We start from the raw sequence: 22,509 nt of genomic DNA, 5'->3' as shown, positions 1-22,509 counted from the left end.
AAAAAGAGATCAAAAAGCAGATAGAAAAAATAGGAAATAAATAACAAGAAGGTAGACTTAAACCTAACTATAGTTGTAATTACATTAAATGGGAACAGTCTAAACTCTACATTGTAAAGGCAGGAATGGTCCAACTGGATGAAAAGCAAGACCAAATACAAACACACTTTATTATTATTATTGTTATCATTTAATGTTTATTTATTTTTGAGAGAGACAGAGCCTGAGCAGGGGAGGATCAGAGAGAGAAGGAGACACAGAATCTGAAACAGGCTCTAGGCTCTGAGCTGTTAGCACAGAGCCTGACATGAGGCTCAAACCCTCGCATTGTGAGATCATGACCTAAGCCCAAGTCAGACACTTGACTGAGCCACCCAGGTGCCCCTGCTTCTTTTTTTATGAGTTCTATCTCTTTGTTGATATCCTGTACTTGATGAGACATTGCCCTCATACCATTCCTTACTTTTTAAAGCATGATTTCCTTTAATTCTCTGAACATGTTTATAAATCATGCCTTGAAGTCTTTGTCTGCTAAGTTCATCATCTGGGCTCTCTCATGAGCAGTTTCTGTTGCCTGCTCTTTTTCAGGTGTATGAGTGAAATTTTTCTGTTTCTTTGCATATCATAATTTTTTTGGTTGAAAAGTAGACATCCTAGATTATAGGAATTCTGGATATTGATAAGGGTTGGGGCTTATTTTTGTTTGCTTGTTTGTGGTGACTTGGCTGAACTATTTTGGGGAAGTTTATCCCCCTTGGTAGGAAACCTCTGATGTTGCCTTGGGCATGTGAAGTCACCCTGGGATGGCAGTGGTTTTAACAATGCTTTCTTTCCCAGTCTCTTTCCCTGATCTTTCTATCAAGCAGTCTGTCTCTAATGGTTTAACACTCAGTTAATAGGTTCCACTAATTGCCAGCTGATTCCTCTATTGTTTTCAACAACATCCTGGGGCAAAAATTGCTTCCGGTCTGATCTAATTAAATTCAGGCCTCTATGCGCAGATGCTTTTTGAGGCTAGTACTTGGGAGGTTTTTCTGACCCTAGGAGAGCTATTCTTAGCTGTTTCTTTCCTTGAATCTCTCTGCTAAGCTAGCTGGTCTGTGGTTACTTTCTTGTTATCATGGGGTTACCAGGCTCCTTGTAATTACTGGAGCCTCCACTGTTTTCAAGAATACCCTTAGGCTTGGTCTTCCGCACTCTTACTCTCAAATAATATAAGGTCCAGCTTTGGCGCTCTCTATTTTTGTGGCCTGCCTCTTTCCCAGGGCAAAATATCTGAGCCACTCGTTGGAGCCGGCAGCATGTCTTGGGCAGTTGCCCACATCATCTTATTTTATAAGCAGAGCTGTGGATCAGAAAGGTGGACTCTGGTCTTCTCAGCCAGCTTTACAGCACAAGGTTGGGGAAGGGTAAGATATGCTGGTGGTCTGCCCCTCCTAAGAAGATACTGTAGACCTTGAATGGGAGCTAGCAAGAGAGGACTCTGTCTTCTTGGTGATACTCATTCGCCCAGAGTAGAGCTTTTATCTCTCTGACCTGGTGATAACAGGGTGGCTCAGGTGCCACACAGAATCTTGCTGTTCTTACCAAGATTTAGTTATGTTCTCAGATGTTTCTTCATTTGCTGTATGTCCTTACAAGTTTCTAAAGACTTTAAATGGTTGTTTATTTTTATAATTTTTATTATAAAACATAATACAGGTATAGTTATTTCATGGGGGAATATAGGTCCACAGAGTTCTTGGGAGGAAAAAAGTCTTATAAAATCTTTAAGAAAGAAATAATGAGTCTTGTTGACTCATCTATAATGCCGGGATGATACTGACAAAAGAAGGCAAAGATGTTACAAGAAAAGAAAACCATAATCTGACATTCCACATGAACATATATGCAAACATCCTTCACAAAATATTAACAAATGCAGTAATATATTAAAAAATGTTAATATATCATGACTAAATGGTACTTGTCCCTGTAATGCAAGTTAACTAAAACTTAATGTGGTTAAACATTAAAATTCTCTGCATCAGAATTCACTCCATTAACAGAACCAAAAGGAAAAAAGTCATGAAAAACCTGTGCCAAAATTCAGTAACTCTTTGTCATAAACACTCTCAGGACACCAGGAATAGATGGAAATTTTACCTAACGAAGTGCATCTACCCAATTTTTTAAAAAGTGAGCAAAAATTTTAGACTCTTCACCAAAGCGTATATATAAAATATGTTCAATATCTTTAGTAAAATTTAAATTAAAACCACAATCCACACTATAGCACATACCCACAAAATGACAAAATTACAGGCTGATAAAACTGAGTATTGGTGAGATTGTGGGGCACGTTGAACTCTTGCATGTTGCTCAGGCAGTGTGAAATGGTGCAGCTGTTTTGAAAACTGTACAGCAGTTTCTTATAACATTACACATCAACTTACCATATGACCCAAGTTTCGCCTGTAGGCATTCACTAAAGACTAATGTCTATAAAAAGATTCAAACGTGAATGCTGATAGCACTTTCATAAAATGGGCAAAGGAAAAGAGTAGAGTGAGTTTTAGAAGATACAAGTTTCTGCTTTTGTGGCCTCCCAAAGAATATGGTCAGACTAAGCAAATGGCCTTAGAGTATTCCCAGAATAAACAAAAAACAGTTTGAAGTCAGGAAGACTTGCCTGACCAAATATAATTCTTGTTAAAAAGCGATAGTTATTAATATAATGGATATTGTTGCAGCAAAAGCCAGGTAGATGAATGCAATGAATATAGAACCCAGAAACAGACCCATAAAGGGGGAAAAAATTGAAAAATAACAAAAGTCAGAAATGCCAATTTTAGAAATTAGTAGTCTTTTTTAGAAATCTGAGTAAAAATATGCTCTCATAACAGTATAGACAGAATACGTGTAGAAAACATATAAAGGCTGTCTTTGGAAGTTAGTTGTAATGGTCTGTTTATAGAATCTCATCCCTTTTGATTTAGGTTGTTTTTTTAAATGTTTGACTATAGCCTGAATTGAATAGAGCATTCATTTTTAGTGTTGCTCCGTTATTGAATTAGTGTAGCTCTAGTTTGAGAAAGTTATACTTCCATTTTTCTTGATGAAAGGACATTAAGGGCTTCTTACAGCATTGTGTTGCAAAACTATACTTAAAGGTTTCTCAGTCCCCCATTACAAATTCCCATTTTAGTCTATGTTGGCGATTTAAGAATTGCGTAGGCTAAATATGACATAGTTCATTCACCTGGATGCAATTCTTCTTAAAGGGAAACCTAAGGTCATTTTCTTATGTTTATCTTTAATGTTTATTTTTTTTAATGTTTGTTTATTTTTGAGAGAGAAAGAGAAGGAGGCAGAGCACTAGCAGGGGAGGGGCAGAGTGAGAGGGAGACACCGAATCCAAAGCAGGCTTCAGGCTCTAAGCTGTCAGCCAGCACAAGAGCCTAACGCAGGACTGGAACCTACGACTACAAGATTATTACCTGAGCTGAAGTCGGATGCTTAACCGACTCAGCCACCCAGGCACCCCAGGTCATTTTTTCATTTTTAAAGATCTATTGCCTAATAATTTCATCTGCATTTCATTTTATATATTTTAATCCTTCATAATCACTTAAAACAAACATACTTAAGTTTAAAATTTTTTATTTTTGCTTTTCTTTTATAGGAAAGGCATTTTATACTAGTTGAGCACAAGTAAATTTCATCCAAGAGCATATTTGAAATTTCACTGATTCTAAATGAGAGTTTAGGAAATTCATGGTGTTGTTTCATTTTGAGCATCTCTAGGAAGAGTTCAACCACAAATTAATCTGTGGCCTATTGACATGTGGCACCTACAGTCTGTTTAATAATTTCCATGTTTGTTGTATTTGCCCTCTTCACCCACTGGACTTTCATTTTAACCTAACTTCTTAAAGTTTCATTCAGAAGACACTTCTATTTTGGAAACTAAAGCACTGTTCCTGCTTCAGGCAGCAGCTAGAGATAAACTTTGCTAGTCCCTGCATGGAACATTTGCAGGAGACATTGGGTAGGGTCCAGAAAGAGGGAATTGTTCACATCCTCATTTCTTTTCTGTCAAGGTCCACGTGAAGCTTCACCCAGTAATTTCCCCTAACAGCAGACACAACCATAGTCAAGCAGAGCAACTAGCATACATTCAGTGAAGGGGAGGATGTTTGATTTAAAGATATTTCATCATTTATGACTTTTTCTGTCTTTAACCTCCTAAAAAATAAAATATTTGGAGGCGATTTTTTTTTCATTGTAAGTAATCTAACAAATAAAATGAATCAGTGAATAAGTGGATAAAGTGTGTGTGTCTCAAGCTATGTAAAATGGGAATTTTATGCCTTCAAAGGGAAGTATCTAGATTTACACTGACTCCTTCTAACTTATGGAGCTCTAAATATTAGAAGATAAAACATCTTAGGTACATGTTCTTTACAGAATAGATGCACAAAAGAAAAAGGCATTTTCCCTTTTCTCTCTGTTTCCCATCTCACATTACTTCCGGATAGAGAATGAGGTCTCCTGCTAAAAATATCCCACAGGAGAGTCTCTGTATTTTGGTGAAGTTCCATCTCTGATTTCACCATTGCTATCCATCCCTTTGCAATTTGATGTTGTTGGGTTTTTTGTTGTTGTTGTTTCTTTTTTTTTTCCTGGGTTATAAACAGGAGTAATTTTTGGTCTTTGTACTCTAGTCACCTCTGCCCTCTCATGGTGAAGTTTGGGACCTTGGGAAAGTGAGGCACAGGTCAATATTGAAAACAGATCAGATGCTCCTCAGGAAGGGTGCTGATAGGAGATCCTGCTAGGCAGATGTAAGGGACAGCCCTGTCCCTCATCAGGAAGACTTCAAGATTCTCAACTTGAGGTGGATCATTAATAGCTGTCGTAAGGTCACACATATAATAGGCACTCAATCTTTGTTGTTAAAATGTACTATCTAAGCAGGCACTAATTATTTAATGAAACATGGGAAAATCAAAGATGATATGCAAATGGTTACATTGGGCATGGATTTGGGGCACCTGGGTGGCTCCGTCGGTTAAGCATCCAACTCTTGATTGCGGCTCAGGTCATGATCTCATGGTTTGTGGGTTCGAGCCCCATGTCAGGCTCTGTGCTGACATTGTGGAGCCTGCTTGGGATTCTCTCTCTGTCTCTCTCTCTCTCTCTGCCCACCCCCCTCAATGAAATAAAATAAACTTAAAAAGAATTGGGCATGGGTTTTAATGAAACTGAGGTATCAAAAATTAAACATTTTAAATTTAATTTTTTAATGTTTATTTTTGAGAGAGAGAGAGAGACAGAGACAGAGCATGGGCCGGGAAGCGACAGAAAGAGGGAGACACAGAATCCGAAGCAGGCTCAAGGCTCTGAGCTGTCAGCACTACCAATGGCAGTATGTTTGATGTGCGTAGACTTACTATGGCCTCTTGTTTACTACTTCATTGCCTAGAAATGCTTGACTAAGTTTTTCCATATTGTTTACCTAGAATATAAAATATGGAATTATATAGGAAAGGCATTTTATGCTAGTTGAACTAAAGTAAATTTCATCTAAGAGCATGTTTGAAATTTCACTAAATCTGAAGGAGGATTTAGAAAAATCATGGTGTGATCTTACTTTGAGCACCTTTAGCAAGATTTCAACCACAAATTGGTATGTGGCTTGTTGATATTTGGTACCTTCAGTCTGTTTTAACTATTTCTTTTTGTGTCTTCACTGACTTTCTATAAAGGTCTTAGAACATTGGCGCTCATGTCTTCTCACATTCTGGGGTGACTTTTATTGCTCTTTCTTTTTTAAGAGAGCAGCTCGCATTTTAGCGTCATGGAAAAACTGCATTTTAGTGTACAGTCTATTGTTAGGTTCCCTCTCCTGCAGGACAGTCCAGCTCAGTGGCCCTGCAGAATCAGGGTACAGTGGTCACAGCTGTTAGAGTGAATGGCGTTCTTTCTTTTTTAAACTTTAAGTTTTTTCCTGCTTTGGTTCTGATATGCATATTTTAAAAAATCCAGTGAACTTAAGTAAAGTGATAGAAGGGAAATGACTCAATTATCATCTTGTAAGTCTCACAAATATTCTTCCTTCCATAGTAGTTGCAAATCTCACCCCAAGAACAGAATTTCAGGTTGGGGGATTGCATTCTAGCATTAAGATATAAGGCTATATGTGTACTTTCTTGATTCTTCAAAAACCTTTTTTTTTTTTTTTTGGTAAAAGTTGTCTTTACAAAAGTACATTACATCGTGGGTATTTGTTTTGAGTCTGATTCTACTAAGAGGCTACATTTGCTCTTGGCAGTCTGTCTCATCTTTATTCCTTAAAAATTGAGTCAAACTTGGGGTGCCTGGGTGTCTCAGACAGTTAAGGTCCAACTCTTGGTTTCTGTTCAGGTCATGATCTCACGGTTCCCTGAGATCAAGCTCCACATTGGGCTCTGTGCTGACAGCGTGGAGCCTGCTTGGTATTCTCTCTCCCTCTCTCTGTCTCTGCCCCTACCTTTCTTGCCCTCTCTCTCAAAATAAATAAACATTCTCAAAAAACAAAAACAAAAACTAAGTCAAACTTATTTTCAACACAATCTGTTCTAATTACCCTATCCAGTCTGACTGCTTCTCTACTTAAAGTGACTTTAGCATTCTTCATGAAGTCTCAAAACAAGTTGTCTTTTAACCCCCTAGTATGTCAGCTAGTGCCTTGGGCTGTTTACCCTGCAAATTCCTTCATGAATCAGGTTTTCCTTACATAGCTCTTCCTCCAATTACTTGCCAACTTTCATAAAGTCATTTCTTTGCTTATTCATTTATTCATTGGGTTGATATTTATTGGATATGCCAAGTACTGCATTATATAATATAGCTCCTTGCAATAATTCTTTGCCTGTCACTGTCTTCTTATTCTCTCTTCCTGTAGCTCTGCCCCATCCCTTTTCAAGTATAGAGTAACCTGACTGATAACTAGAAGAGCTCTTTCTTTTGAGCCCTCAGGAGCTCTTTATTGATGACAAGGAACTTCCCACATTTTTGCTAACATCACATTTGCATATGAAGTGCTTGTATTAAGTACAGAATATCCTAGCATTTCCTAAATATTAAGAAGTTGGAGTTGTATTTTTCTTTTGATTCATAATTTGAGGATTTTGGTGGACTTTTAAAATCTAACCCACCTTGAAAGCTTTCTTTCTTTCTTTCTTTTTTTAACTTTTTTAAATGTTTATTTACTTTTGAGAGGGAGAGAGAAAGAGAAGCAGAGTGCAAGCAGGGGAGGTACAGAGAGGGAGGGAGACACAGAATCCGAAGCAGGCTCCAGGCTCTGAGCTGTCAGCACAGAGCCCGACGCGGGGCTCGAACTCACGGACTGTGAGATCATGACCTGAGCTGCATTTAGGAAGCTTAACCAACTGAGCCACCCAGGTGTCCCTCTTTCTTTCTTTCTTTCTTTTTTTTAAGTTTATTTATTTATTTTTAGAAAGAGAGAGAGTGTGAGCAGGGAAGGGGCAGAGAGAGAGGGAAAGAGAGAATCCCAAACAAGCTCCATACCATCAGTGCAGAGCCTGATGTGGGGCTGGATCTCACCAACCGTGAGATCATGGCCTGAGCAGAAATCAAGAGCCAGACACTTAATCTGTTGAGTTACCCAAGTGCCCTGAAAAAATTATTTTTTTTTAACTTTTAGTCATTAATTGTAATTTGTCATTTTTTTTAACGTTTACTTATTTATTTTGAGAGAGAGTGTGTGTGCACAAGCAGGGAAGGGTCATAAAGAGAGGAAGAGAGAGAATTCTAAGCAAGCTCCACACTGTCAGCACGGAGCTTAATGCGGGGCTTGGTCCCATGAACTGTGAGATCATGGCCTGAGCCAAAATCAAGAATCTGACACTCAACCAACCGAGTCATCAGTAGTCCTGTGGTCATCTTTAAAAAACTTTTGGTTATTCTGGTTTCATTTCCTATTGGTAAGAGTTTCAACCAATAAATGGTCACTCTTTTTCAAATGCTTTATAAAATAATGTTATTGAAACTATTGTGTTACTCAATTTATTTATAGCTCGATCTTTTGAGATGCTGATTCTGAATATCCTCTAGAAGAGTAAATGTGCAAAAAGAGCCTAGAAATTTGGGGGAGATAGTGAGAGGTGACTTCTTTTATTTGATAAATCAACTCTAAAGCTACAGGCTTTAAAACAGTTTGATACATGACAAGAATAGACAGATCAGAGGAATTTTATTGATAATCTAGAGAAAGACCCCAGGTATTCACAGGAATCCAGTATATAGTAATGATGATATCTCATATGGTAGCAGACTATCTGTATGGAACAAACTAAATGTTACACATTTAAAACATTGTAAGTGAATTAAAGATCAAAATAGGTTAAAATCATAAAAGACAACAGAAAAGTATGGTAATGATGTTAGTTTAGAAAAAAGCCTTTCTTCTGAGCATGACCCAGTAAAACCAAAAAGGTGATAAATTTAAATCTCCTCCCACCCCAAGGATACTTCTTTTTCCAAAAGACACTGTAATGAAAGTAAATACACCAAAACAACCTGGAGGAAACTGTTGTTAACATACACTAGGGCAGATTCCATCCTGTCTTTAGACATTTTTCTTTTTTCCCTTCTGACTTGATATTATCAGTCTGTCTGTGGTACTTGCTCATTATTAGTTTCCCATATGACTACAATTACATAATCTTGGTAATTGTTTTTTTCATCTCTTGAATGCAGAGTTGTTCAGTCTTGGAGCTCTTGTGGGGGGGACTGATTGTGGGTGGAGGGGATTATCCAGTACAATGTTGGGTGTTTAGTAGCCCCCTGACCTCTAGATGCTAGTGGCAGCTTCACGCCTAGTCCTAACAATCAAAAATATGTCCACACGTTACCCAGTGTCCCCTTGGAGCAAAATTGTCCCTGTTTGAAAACCGCTGGTCTGATGGTATTTCAAGCCTATTGGGAGCCAAAGGTGCCCCTGTCATCTCCGACCTGCTTTAATATCTGTCTCCATGCTTTGCATATAGTAATAATTTATTGAAATTACTGAAATTGAAATTATTGAAATTATTGAAATAATTCAATAAATATTTGTTGAATATAAAGGGATAAATAATGATTCTTCTAAAAATTTCTTCTTAACCAGAAATACTATTACAAGGAAAACATATATCAAAAATATTTTCTGTGCTCATACTTCACTCATATTAAAATGTATTGGATATAAAATGCAAATGTGAGTAGAATAGTTCCTGAGAAGACACTATAAGGGGCTTATCATAACAGATTAATTTTGTATGCTCCTTTGTTATTATTTTAGGACCTTTTCACATCTTTCGTGGAGCAGTTCTAGGTTTGTGGAAAAATTGAGTGGAAAGTACAGAAAGTTACCATAAATTCCCTGCCCCCCAGTTTTCCCTATTATTGATATCTTGTGTTAGTATGGTTCACTTGTTACAGTTGATGGGTTAATAATGATACATTTTTTTTAATGTTTATTTACTTTTGAGAGAGAGAGACACAGACAGAGCGTGAGCCGGGGAGGGACAGAGCGAGAGGGAGATGCAGAATCTGAAGCAGTTCCAGGCTCTGAGCTGTCAGCACAGAGCCCAACGCGGGGCTCAAACCCACAAACCGTGAGATCATGATCTGAGCCAAAGTCAGATGTTTAACCGACTGAGCCACCCAGGCATCCCACGATACGTTATTCTTAACTAAGGTCCATAATTTACATTAGCGTTCATTCTTTCTGTTGTGCATTTTATGAATTTTAGAAAGACTTCATTTTTTAAGAGTAATTTAAATTCATAGAAAAATTGAGAGAAAGGTACAGAGATTTTCCACATAACCCCTGCCCCACACGTTCATACCTTCCCCCATTATCAGTACCCCGCACCAGAACTGGTACATATCTTACAATTGGTGAACCAACACTGGCACATCATTGTCGCCCAAAGGCCATAATTTATATTAGGGTTTACTCTTGGTGTTGCACATTTATGGATTTTGACACATATGTAATAACTGTATCCACAATTGCTGTATAATACAGACTTGCTGCACAGTCCTAAAAATCCTCTGTGCTCCATGTTTTCATCTCCCCTCCTCTTCCCTCAGCCTTCATTAACCTTTGATCTTTTTACTGTCTCCATAGTGTTTCCTTTTCTGGAATGTCATATAGTTTGGAATCATACAGTATCTATAGTCTTTTCAGATTAACTTCTTTCACTTAACAGTATACATTTAAGATTCCCTGATTCTTGGTGTTGGCAACTAGATTTTAAGCTCAATTCAGAGTCAGATTTTCTTTTTCTTGGACATTTTTGACTAACAGAAAAATGTACTGTAATAATTGGTCATCCATGAATAATCTGTATCACGCCATGAATAAAAATTAAATAAAAATACAGACCTACCTATGTAAACCCTAAACTATAAAATTTCCTACAGAAAATACAGGAGAAAAATTTTGTGACCTTGGAATAGGCAAAGGCTTTTTATATAACACAAGAATCAGATTCTACAATATTTTAAGAATGATAGATTTTGAATTTCTGCTCTTCAAAAGACTCTTGAAAGGACAAGCCACAGACTGAGAGAAAATATTTGCAAAACACCTGATAAGGGACTTGTATCAAAAAAATATAAAGAGCTCTCAAAAATCAGTAATAAGAAAATAAGCAACCAATAAAAAATGAACAAAAAACGGGATACTTCACTGAGGAAAGTATGTGGATAGCATAAATGAGCACATGAAAAGATGGTCAACATCATTAGTCATTAGGAAAATCCAAATTAAAACTATAATGAGATAACACTGCCATTTAAAACGGCTTTAGAAAACCTCTTATTAATATCTGCTGGCAAGGATGGAGGGCAAGGATGGAATTCTCATGCACTGGTAGTAGGAATGCAGAATGGAATAGCTACCTTGAAAAATAGTTTGGCAGATGCTTAAAAGGTGAAACACGTGACCCATAGGACTCAACAATTCCCTGTCTTAGGTACTTACCCAAGAGAAATGAGAGTATATTCATATATGAGCCTATATGCAATGTTTATAGTGGTTTTGCTCATAATTGCCCCAAACTGGAAACACCTCCAATGTCTTTCAGTTACTGAATGAATAAACAAATAGTGGCTGATCTTTTCGTTGGAATGCTCAGCATTAAAAAAGGAGTGAACAATATTTAAACATTAGAAAACAAATCTTCAACAACAGAAATGAATTTCAGATTCATTAGGCAAAGTCAAAGTAGCCAGGATGAATGGGCTGCGTACCTTATGATTCAGTTTCTGTGACGGTCTTGCAAAGTTGATACCACAGGGACAGAAAACATGAATGATTTCCAGGGGCTGGTGAGGGGTTTGACTACAAAGAAACAAGAGGGAAGATTTTTAGGTCCTGGATTTGTTCTGTATCTTGATTGTGGTAGTGGTTATGTGACTAATGCACTTGTCAAAACTCAGAATTACAGCTCAATTAGGTAAATTTTATTGTATGTAAATTATACCTCAGTATACTTTGCTTTGAAAAACAAAGTGAAGTGTATATTATGAAGAATCCTGTATTCTAAACTTTCCTAGATGGGAAAAAACAACTGTTTCAAATAAAAATTGACTCTAGAAAGTAAGATTTGAACTGCTTAGTGTGAATTACATAATTGCATTAGTTCTTCCTGTGTTTCATTTTTCATTTTATTTCCTGCACATTGTTTAGGGTTCCTTTATCCATTCCAGCTCTAACATTCCAGCTATTTATTCTTGCATTAATGTAATAGTCAACCCCAGAAGAAGCAGCCAAAGAGAAGCCACACTTTAGAGAAATTGGAAAAGACATTTAGTCTCCCCACAGTGATTTTTAGACATTTACAACTGGCCCTAAAACTTGGTTCTTTTAAATAAATGCCATGCATTTTGAAGGGCTCTGAGTTTCTTTTCAGTCGGTTTTGAGTAATTTTTTGAACTGATCATGCTGGGCCACAGTGGAGATGGTGTGATCCTGTTCTCTGCTGCTAAGGCAATAGTCTTCTGTTTGTCCAGTGAAAGGGTGTTCCCCTTTCTGATGCAGAAGAAAATGCAGGTTTTGGAATGCTAGGACTACACCTACTCCTCTATAAGCTGAAAGAAGTTTTCTTTGAATGGAGAAAGACGTCAGCTACAAATCGGTTAACTGTGAAGGCTCCACTCTAGAATCAGACCGTCTGAGTTCCTATCTTAGCTCTGTCTCTACTGCGTGATCTTTGGCAAGTTACTTTATCATTTTGTGTCTCACTTTCCCAATCTTTAATATGGAGATGATAATACCTACCTAGAGAGAGGTGAGATACAGAGATACCACATGTGAATGGATAGCTGTTATTACCTAATCTGTAATGTATCAGAAGTCTTGGGCATCCCATAAAATCTAATCGCCATGTTAGGAAAAAGTTTGGAAGAAAATGTGTTCAGTCTTTCAAACTAGGATGCCAGGAATTTATTTCCTCACACCTCCTTTCTCTGTTTCCATTGAGGTTAGTAGAGTCAGTGAAATTATGGCTTTTAGTTCCCAGGCACTGGTGGGTAACAAAGACAGGTAGAAGAGGAGGCCAGAAAGTTCAGGGTAAGGGGCAAGGAGACCATGGACAAGAGCCCCAGAGGAGGGTCAGGGCTGAAGGTAGAGGCTAGACAGTCAGAGATTAAGGGATCAAGTACTCATGGGGGGTCCAAGCTTCATTGGGACCATTACCTAATTATCTCTTCTCTCTGATTCCAATGCTTATATTGGTATTTCTCTGTTCTGCAAATCTGCAGCTCCTTTGAAAGTTTTCTGTGGGATTTAATGTTCCCTAACTTTGGAGAACCTGCATGTGAAAAATCCCCCTTTTTTCATAGATCCCACTTCTTTTGGGGAGGAGGGAGGAGTGTGGGGAGGGAAGAAGGTAAAAAACCTGAGAACCATGGTATTTAAAACAGCTTTCTGAAATGTTACTTGTAATCCTTATTTTAATGCATTCTGAAATTTTGTCAGAAAGGGGGCATGTTTTTAAATTAATGCATATATAAAATAGTATATAGCCTTGTAGTGAGGTCATAGAATCTTACTGCACTTTTAATTAAACTGTCAGAAATCAAGAATACTTTTTAAGCCCTAGATCCTAAAATTTGAGACTAATTTGTAGAATCATGATTCTCTTTTTTTTTTTAAATTTATTTACTTATTTATTTTGAGGGGGTGGGGAGGGACAGAAAAAGAGGGAGAATCTCAGTCTGACAGTGCAGAGCCCATACAGGGCTTGAACTCATGAAACTGTGACATCATGACCAGAGCCAAAATCTAGTGTCAGATGCTTAACCAACCGAGCCACCCAAATGCCCCTAAAATTATGATTCATTTCATTTATGAAGCCATAAAGATGATGAGAGTAATCATTTGAAACAAAAAAAAATGGGAACAGTTTTATTTAAAAAAACATTTTTATTCTATTTTTTAAAGTGTATTTATTTTGAGAGAGAGCACACACATGTGGGGCAGAGAGGGAGAGAGAGAGAATCCCAAGCAGGCTCTGCACTGTCAGCACAGAGCCCAGTGTGGGGGTTGAATTCATGACCTGAGCCTAAATCAAGAGTCAGACGCTTAACCGACTAAGCCCCCCAGGCACCCTGGAACAATTTTAAAAAATGTTTTTAGAAAACCTTTTATAACAAGGACTTCAAATGTCATATCCATCTTAATATCTTTGAATGTTCCTTTATAGCTGTGCAATGGAGGATCAGTGACAGATCTCGTGAAGGGTTTTCTGAAGAAGGGCAAAAGAATGAGTGAGCCCATAATTGCCTATATTTTACGTGAAGCACTATTGGTAAGGCAATTTAAATTGTGCATTAATTATGGGGCAGTTCTAGTTAAATAAAAAATGTGGATCCTATTTTTAGGAAAATATCAGTACATTGGTATTTGTTGATGCAAGAGTATATGCAAAATCTGAAATGTTTAACATAACTAATTATTTGTTAGAAATCTACCCTCCTTGTGTGTCAGCAGAACCTGGAGTTCTGATATCTAAGTATATTTCTGAGACTGATTATGATGAAGGTAGATAATTTGTATTTTTTTTAATAATAGGTTTATATTTGCTATTGTTTAAAATAAGTGTATGGAATGTTTCTTCTATTGAGATCAACACGTTTTTGATAAAGTATCTGATAAGAGCTAAGGAAGGGCATGCTCTGCTTTATGAATTTTTATAAAATCCAAAGTGGGAATGATCTACTTTGGTTTCACTAATTCAGTGTGGAACATTTTAATATGAATTTTAACAAATATTTCCTATTGATTTTGCACAAATGCATCCATCCGAAAAATGTTGCTTTTGTTTGATGCTTTCTTTAAAGTCACTGTATATTTCTCACCTTTTAGGGACTTCAGCATTTGCATAACAACAAAACTATCCACCGAGATGTAAAAGGAAATAACATTCTGTTGACCACTGAAGGTGGAGTTAAACTTGTAGATTTTGGTAAGTTTGTTTTGAAATGCATGGGTTTGATAAATGATTTGATCATTTTCCATTACCCTCGCTTTCTAGGCATTGAAAGTGGAGAAAAACAGTATCCTATTGAGGTAAGAAAGTACAGAGATTCTTTATAAATTTGGCCAGTGAAGATTCCCGGAAGAAAGAATGACTTCTTTCAAGTCAAGCCATAACACCGCTGTAGTGGTTATGTGTGGTTGATTCTCAAGAATAGATAGCACTCCAGGGGCGCTTGGCTGGCTCAGTTGGTTGAGTGTCCAGCTCTTGATTTTGGGCCAGGTCACGATCTTGTGGTTCATAGGATCGAACCCCAAGCCAGGCTGCGGGCTGCATGTTAACAGCATGGAGCCTGCTTGGGATTCTTTCCTCCCTTTCTCTCTGTACCTCTCTTGCTTGTGCTCGTGCTCCCTTTCTCTCACTCTCTAAAATAAATAATTAAACGTGAAAAAATAAATAAATAAAATAGCATTCCAAATAATTGCACTAAGCCTAAGTGGTAGTCCCACGGCCCTAATTATTACTTTACAAATGGGCATGTGCCTGAATACAGGATTTTGAGAAATGAGGAGGAAACTTCAAAGGTCTCTGGGAAAATAGTTTCAATCCTAAGAAGGAAGCACATGGAAAGATGGTCTCTTTCTTCCTTGGGACCCTCTCTGTCTTACTGCCATGCCTGAACCTGCTGCAGCCACCTTGCTCTGTCCTGAGGTGCTCCATCCCAAGTGGAAAGCCACCCTGGAAAAGGCAGAGCTGAGAGATGGGAAGAATGAGAGTCCTTGATATAATTGAGCCACTAAATCAACAGATTCTGGAGCCTGCCCCATCAAAGGACCTTTTGTCATGTGAGATAATAAATTTCTGTATTTACTCAGCCAAATGGGTTTTTGTGTCATAGCCAAAGACACCATAGCTGATCCTCCCACATTTGTCTGGGGAGTTATTGACCAGTGTGACAGTGCCCTTCCACACCTCCTATCATTGGATCCCTACGAGTGCACTGCTCCTGGGAAGGTGGGCGACATTATTCTAGGACATCTCAGTGTCCTTCAGACACCTTCCCCTCCCCTTTCCCTCACTCTGGCTGGGGAAGGTATCTCTCCTTGTGCTTCTGTACCCTATATATTTCTCCCTGTGTTTGTGTTTACAACTTGTGCCTGAAGTGGAAAACAACAACAAAATCCTTTTCATTGCTCCATAGAAAGAGCCAGTCTCTTCGGTCGTGAAAGAAAAACTTAGTCAACCAGTAGCTTTGAGAAATGCAGACTTCCTGGGATACCCTCCAAAGTAGTCTAGATTTCAAACATATACCAATATAATTAATAAGGTGGCCTTTTGTATGATATCTTTGTAAATAATCATAAGTTGGGAAGCTGACAAAATATGGGCTTTGGTTTTAGATTAATTGGCTTATGGACTTTATTTTCAGCAGCAATTAGAAAAGAGGGCCAGTTGCCTATTCAATGTGTTCCCAGTGTTGGATACTAAAATGCTATTATTTGCATGTAAGAGAATTCTTCTGTGTCTATCCTCCATAGTAAGAGGACGTGGATTCAGTTTGCCTAAAATGATGTGTAGATTTTCGTATGAATTCAAACCTGTGGATGGCATGCATGGTGAAACTTCTCAAAGGCAGAGGAGTAAGATGTGGTGAGCATTAAGCAAAAAAAGATATCCTCATTCAGTGTTTAAATAAGATTTAGGGAAGGCTGAGACTGGGAGCAAAGTGTTTGAGAATACATTTTATTTGAATTTCTCACCTCACAAAATATATATTAAGCTCATTATGGCTTCTGCAGATCTGTGCGTGGGTGGCTTCCAGTCCTCAAAATGTCCGAATGGAGCTCCACCACCTCATCCATCCCCAGAAGTCTGCTTCATATCAAGAGTTCCTTGTCTTGGAAAAAGTCACTAGCCCTGTTTTGTTGCTTAAGTCGGAAACCTTTGGCTCATCCGAGTCTTCCTTTGTCTACCTCTCACATCTACAACTAGTCACAAAGCTCTGTCTCTATTACCTACATACCCAGACTCCATCTTTCTTGCTTCTCTCTTGTCCTAGCCATCATCTCCGACTTGACCTCCTGCGGTTATACTTTTCTGAATTCCTTGCATCCAGTCTTCCTTCCTTCCTCCCCCACTCTTTTCCTTCGTTCCTTCCTTCGTTCCTTCCTTCCTTCCTTCTCCCTCCCTTCCTTCCTTCTCCCTCCCTTCCTTCCTTCCTTCCTTCTTCCTTCCTCCCTCCCTCCCTTCCTTCTTCCTTCCTTCCTTCCTTCCTTATCCCTTCCTTCCTTCCTTCCTTCCTTCCTTCCTTCCTTCCTTCCTTCCTTCCTTCCTTTCTTCTCCCTCCCTTCCTTTCTTCCTTGCTTCCTTTCTTCTTCCTTCCTTCCTTCCTTCCTTCCTTCCTTCCTTCCTTCCTTCCTGTCCCTTCTCCACACCGCAGCCAGAGGGACCCCTATCAGAAAGCATAGGTGATCCTGGCACTGTCTTGCTCATCAGTGGCTTCCACTAGCCCTTGGGTAAGCCTTTGCCTTATGATTCTCTGTGCTGGCACAGAGTAAGTACTTCATGAGGTACCTTCTCTTGCTGTTACCTACGATCCAGGTCAGTTTCTTTCAGTTTCTTAAATGCCCCACACGCTTGCTCAGTCGGGGCTCTTACACTTGTGACTGAGTACTTTGAAATATCTTAACATGTTTTTACTCTTTACCTGTCCAAGAACATTATCTTCACTCCAGTCTTCCTGAGGCATCTCTCTATCTGGGGGGAAGATTAAGCTTTGTTCCAGAGGAAATGCAAGAAAATGACTGGAGTAATATTCAGTTTTTAACATTCAAAAAGAGGAATTTGTAGCAAGACCCAGGATATCTCTTGAGAAAGGTCAATGTAAATTGTTTTATCTTCTCTTTAGAGGGTTTCACACAAGAGAAAAGAAAGAAGAGGGAAACCCTTTCCAATTCTAGGGTGATGGTGGAAAAATGAAGCAGAGAAGGAGACCAGGAGAGTGAGATGAGCTTTAAAGAAGTGAAGATGACAATGAGGGCAGATAAAAGCTCTCACCTGCACACTCCCCACCATTTGCATCCACGCTACGGAGAGGCCATTGCTGCAGACTGAGCTGAGCCATGTCCTTGTCGTTTACACACGGAGGTGTAAAGTGATTACGCAGGGGAAGTACTCAAATTGAGCTTCCCCAACTCTTCCCTTAGTTTCCAGAAACCCAAAAGTCACTGAGAATCTGTCTGGGGAGTTCCTAGAGGGGTTGCTTAGTCTGGGCAGTGAGGCACAGAGCAGATCACCTGAGCCAGGTCTGATTAGGAGTCACGGCCAGAGCTCAGAGTGTTCTCAGCTCCAGCCAAAGCCAACCTGAGCCTTCGTCTGCTCAGAGGGACCACAGGAAGCCCTGCCAGTATGAGGAGAGTGGACCATGAACTCACCCGATGCCAGTGCCGGCATGGGAGGCCAGTAGGGCACCTAGCAGCCAGGCAGACACACAGGCACATGGCCCCAGAGGCCAGAGACCTACGTACCAAAGACCCTCCCTCTTCTCCTTGCCGCAAGGTCTCATCCTGTACACTTGGTACCATCTTCAGTAGGGAGGAAGGAGGAGGAATGCCATCTGAGAGATGGAACAGGCACTTTTATCCAACAGAAACTGAGCTCTATCTAAAAGGACTTTATGGGTTTATTAATTCTGAGTAAGCTTTACTGCCCTCCCAGCCAGTAGATAGGGGCACAGGGAGAGGCCATAATAGAAGCAAAAGGAATTGTATTTTAGTATAGGGTGATTCCATTTTGTGACCAGTTGTGGACATGATGCTTGAAACCTCTCTTCACTCCTGCACCTAGCTAACTTCTGTTTGCCTGGCTGAGTACCTCCCACCACCCATACTTTGTTTAGACAACCAATTGTCACCCTTGATTGTAATCATAATTTAATTTGACTGCCTTTCCTACTAAGCTGTAAGCTTCATGATGACATGGTATCTCTTTGGTCTGGCACTTTGTCCCTAGAGTCAAGCATGGTACCGGCCCCTTGGACATGCTCAGTAAATACTGTCGAATGAATGATGAGAGGCAGGATTTTTCCATACAGTTGTGTGACCTTGAGAAAGTCAGTTACAATCTCCAAGGACATCAAAATGCTCATCTACAAGTATGAGAAATAACAGGCTCTACCTCATATGGTTGATTGCTGTGAAGAATAAACAGCATGATACAGGCAACCTACTTAGTATAATTATAGATACTTTATAATTTAAAAAATTTGAGGTATTACCATTATCATGAAATAGTATTCTTAGCCCCTAGCTCACTGTTGTATACATAGTAGGTACTTGATAAATAGTAAATAAATACTTTTAAAAAAATTGTTGCTAAATACTGGAAATATGAGTTCCCAAAATAGCTTCTTTCTGTTTCCAAAAAAAGTAGCCCTTTGCTAGAGTAAATTTGGTGTTACTTTAAATATCAAGCTACTTAATTATACTAAAAGAAAGATTCAGTTTGCTGATGCTAGTTATAAATATAGCCTTTAAGAAAACCTTTGGTTTTTTTGTTAAAGGGATATTTTTTTTAATTTTTTTTAATGTTTATTTTTGAGAGAGAGAGAGACAGAGCATAAGAAGGGGAGGGGCAGAGAGAGAGGGAACACATAATGCAAAGCAGGCTCCAGGCTCTGAGTTGTCACCACAGAGCCCAACGCGGGGCTCGAACCCATACACCACAAGATCATGACCGGAGCCAAAGTCGGACACTTAACTGACTGAGCCACCCAGGTGCCCCTTAAATGAGCCAAAGTCAGATGCTTAACTGACTGAGCCACCCAGGTGCCCATTAAATGGATATGTTTCTGCAAAAATTCCCTAGACACCTCAGAAAGTAAAAAGACAAGGGAGCTTGTAAACATTATTAATGAAATACATTAGCAGTCCCTGGTATATAATCAATCAATAAATAATATGATCTCCCAGGAGGTAAACTCCTTTAGGCAAATCAACTAATGTCTGAAAAAACAGTTCTTATGTGGACTAGAAAATGCAGGAGAGACTAAATGTAAAGGGCAGTTCTCAGTTCTCATTTCTATGGATTTCTCTCTGGGGAGCTTCATTTCTAATAGGATAGTTAACATTTCAATACAAAAGTGCAGAATGTACTTCTTGTGATTTATTTAGACATTGTTCTTATGACAGAATATTTTATGGCTTTCAATCTCTTATTACCCACATGCCCAATTTTAGACCAAATCCCCAATGAGTAATGTAGGTCAAAGAGAAGTTGTGATTTTTGTTAATAACCCACTTTTAGCATCAAGTGAGGCAGTTATACCTGAACTTAAAAACTGTGAAGTTCCTCTTATTCCTTCCTTTATTCCCAAAAAATTCAGAATAAAAGCCATTAGGTGGGACTGAACAAGTACAAGAGAGCAGGGTGCAGCTCAACGTGAGGTTTGAGCCTGAGTGTGGTGAGAAAGACATCCATGCTGGGAGGCTGGTGGTAATGGAGTTCAGTTGGAGAGGAGTGTGAGTCCCTGGGTGGGACAAGGAGAACATCTGTCTAGGGAGATGATGATGACCCTACTTCAGGTTATCAGAGCCCAAGCTAGGTAAGAAAGACATCTGTGTAGGGGTCGAGATGGAAACAAGACATTGTTACATAAAGGGGGATTAATACCATCAGGAAATATAATGTGTACAAGCGGAGCCAGGTTTCTTACTGTTAGAGAGAAGAATTAGAAATATGGAAAGGAAGAAAACTGAACCCAGTAGTGTTAGATTGGAATTGGAGGTATCATTTTGAATGCATGGTTTTCAATATATATAGACAAATATAAAAATAAATATAATGGAATGTGCATGTGGGACGTGTGTGTGTGTGTGTGTGTGTGTGTGTGTGTGTGTGTGTGTAGGTGTATACATGTTATTTAGGTATTTCTACTAAGAGGGCTTGCAAACGTTGATGTACCAAGAACAAGCCCATCAAGCACTTAGCTTTTGGTTTCTAAATACAGTTCTCAATTAAGAGGAACCAGGATTCTTAGAGAAAGACTGATTTTAATGGCTATACAAGATGAACATGGAACTTAATGTGCTCAAAAGGAAGGAAATGTTAAAAGAATAATGGTAACATGTCAAAAGAACACAGAAGCCAAATTGAAGGAATTCTCACTGAGCAAATCTGGGAAAATTTTAGCATCAAAATAATGATAATAATGACGGTAATGATGGTAACTCATTGAATAAAATAGAAATCCATTAATCCATACTTGCATACTTAGATATATAAATGAATGGAAAGAAGCAAAAGCTTTTCTTGCAGAAGAATAGCAACTAATAAATATAGAAGGGATAGTGAAATTTTTAAAATGATCACTTGGAAATCGTCATAGTAATAATTAATTCATACCAAAACTTCAATGGGTCCTAAACTAGTGTGTTAAATTTTGATTAGAAATAGGATATTTACATAGTCTCAAAAGATTTCATAAAGTACTTAATTACAAAAGAAAAAGAGACACTTTCAGGACAAAACATAAGCAGTTGATCAAAGTGAGTACAACTAGTAATGGAACAAGTGAAAATCACATACCATCTGGTAGGATCGCAGTCATACACCATCAGTATCACTTCCATGATGTTCCTGCCAAAACTATAATTGTGAGGGAAAATCCAAATTCAGGAACATTCTGCAAAGTAACTGGCCCAACGTTAAAAAGTGTCAAGGTCATAAAATTCAAGCAAAGATTAAAGAACTCCAGATTGAAGGAGACTTAAGAGACATGACAGCTAAATGCAACACATGGTCCTGGGCTGAATTCTTTTGTTGTGGGGATGGACGTATTTGGGACAATTGATGAATCTTCAATAGGGAAAATAGATTAGATGGTAGAAATGTATCAGTGTTAACTTCCTGATCTTATTAGTTGTACAGTGGGTGTGTAGGGGAATGTCTTTGTAGCAATCACTAAACTGTTTGGGTGTGGAGGGGCATCATGTGGCCTACTTAACTCTTTAAATGGTTCAGGAGAAAAGTTTTTTTGAACTTCTCTTACCAACTTTTCTCTAGTGTTGAAATTATAGCAAAAAACATTTTTAAACTATGGAATAGAGCTGGAGATTTAGCATGGAAGTCTCGATGTTTATGTACGTGTGTGTGTGTGTGTGTGTGTGTACATATATTTATATATATATATATATGTAAAGATACATATATGTAAAGATATATATATGTCTAAAGATATATATGTGTATGTATATAAACGTGTGTTGGTAGTTGGATGTTATGAATCTTGAAAATTTGAGAGCTAGTGCTTTATAGAATGAAATAATATATGGGAAAAATAACTAGGAGGAAGAGCCATTTTTGAAAGTTGGCAGAGCTTTAGAATTTTCATACATATACTAAAAATTAATATTTCATTCAGATGAAATTTATTACTTAAAAAATTTAATGTTTGTTTATTTTTGAGAGAGAGAGAGGAGGGAGAGGCAGAGAAAGAGGGGGGCAGAGGATCCAAAGTAGACTCTGCACTGAGAGCAGAGAGCCCAGTGTGGGGCTCGAACTAACAAGCTGTGAGATCATGACCTGAGCTGAAGTTGATGCTTAACCAACTGAGCCACCCAGGCACCCCAGATAGAATTTATTTGAAAGAAAAGACACTTGTAATTCTTTTATTATCTATAACAGAACCATGAATAAATGGACTGTTTCCAGCTGAACCTGTAGGCTCAAGTATTCCAAACTAAACATTTTCCAAAGTTGAATTAAAGTGTTTTTTTTAAGTGTATTTATTTTGAGAGGGAGAGAGACAGCATGAGTTGGGGAGGGGCAGAGAGAGAGAGGGAGACAGAATCCCAAGCAGGCTCCACACTGTTAGCATAGAGCCCAGTGCAAGGCTCGAACTCATGAAACCATGAGATCATAAAACCAAAAGTCAGATGCTTAACTGACTGAGCCCTAATTAAAATTTTTTTAATGTTTGTTTAATTTGGGG

The 22,509-nt window shown here is 38.5% G+C and overlaps 1 protein-coding gene across 6 annotated transcripts in view; it reads left to right on the top strand.

Annotated features, from left to right (window-relative positions):
- Positions 1–22,509, top strand: part of MYO3A (myosin IIIA) — a 243,195-nt gene that overhangs the window by 28,953 nt on the left and 191,733 nt on the right. For all 6 annotated transcript variants that reach the window (XM_053894938.1, XM_053894937.1, XM_053894943.1 and 3 more), the window contains exons 4-5: positions 13,746–13,850; positions 14,408–14,507. In XM_053894938.1, the coding sequence (XP_053750913.1) occupies positions 13,746–13,850; positions 14,408–14,507 (205 nt within the window). The remainder of the gene's footprint in view (positions 1–13,745; positions 13,851–14,407; positions 14,508–22,509) is intronic.

The sequence above is a fragment of the Panthera pardus genome, unplaced genomic scaffold (genome assembly GCF_024362965.1).
Source record: "Panthera pardus isolate Hobbes unplaced genomic scaffold, ASM2436296v1 HiC_scaffold_6, whole genome shotgun sequence".
Taxonomy (NCBI): Eukaryota; Metazoa; Chordata; class Mammalia; order Carnivora; family Felidae; genus Panthera; species Panthera pardus.
This window is presented reverse-complemented; position numbering and strand designations above follow the sequence as displayed.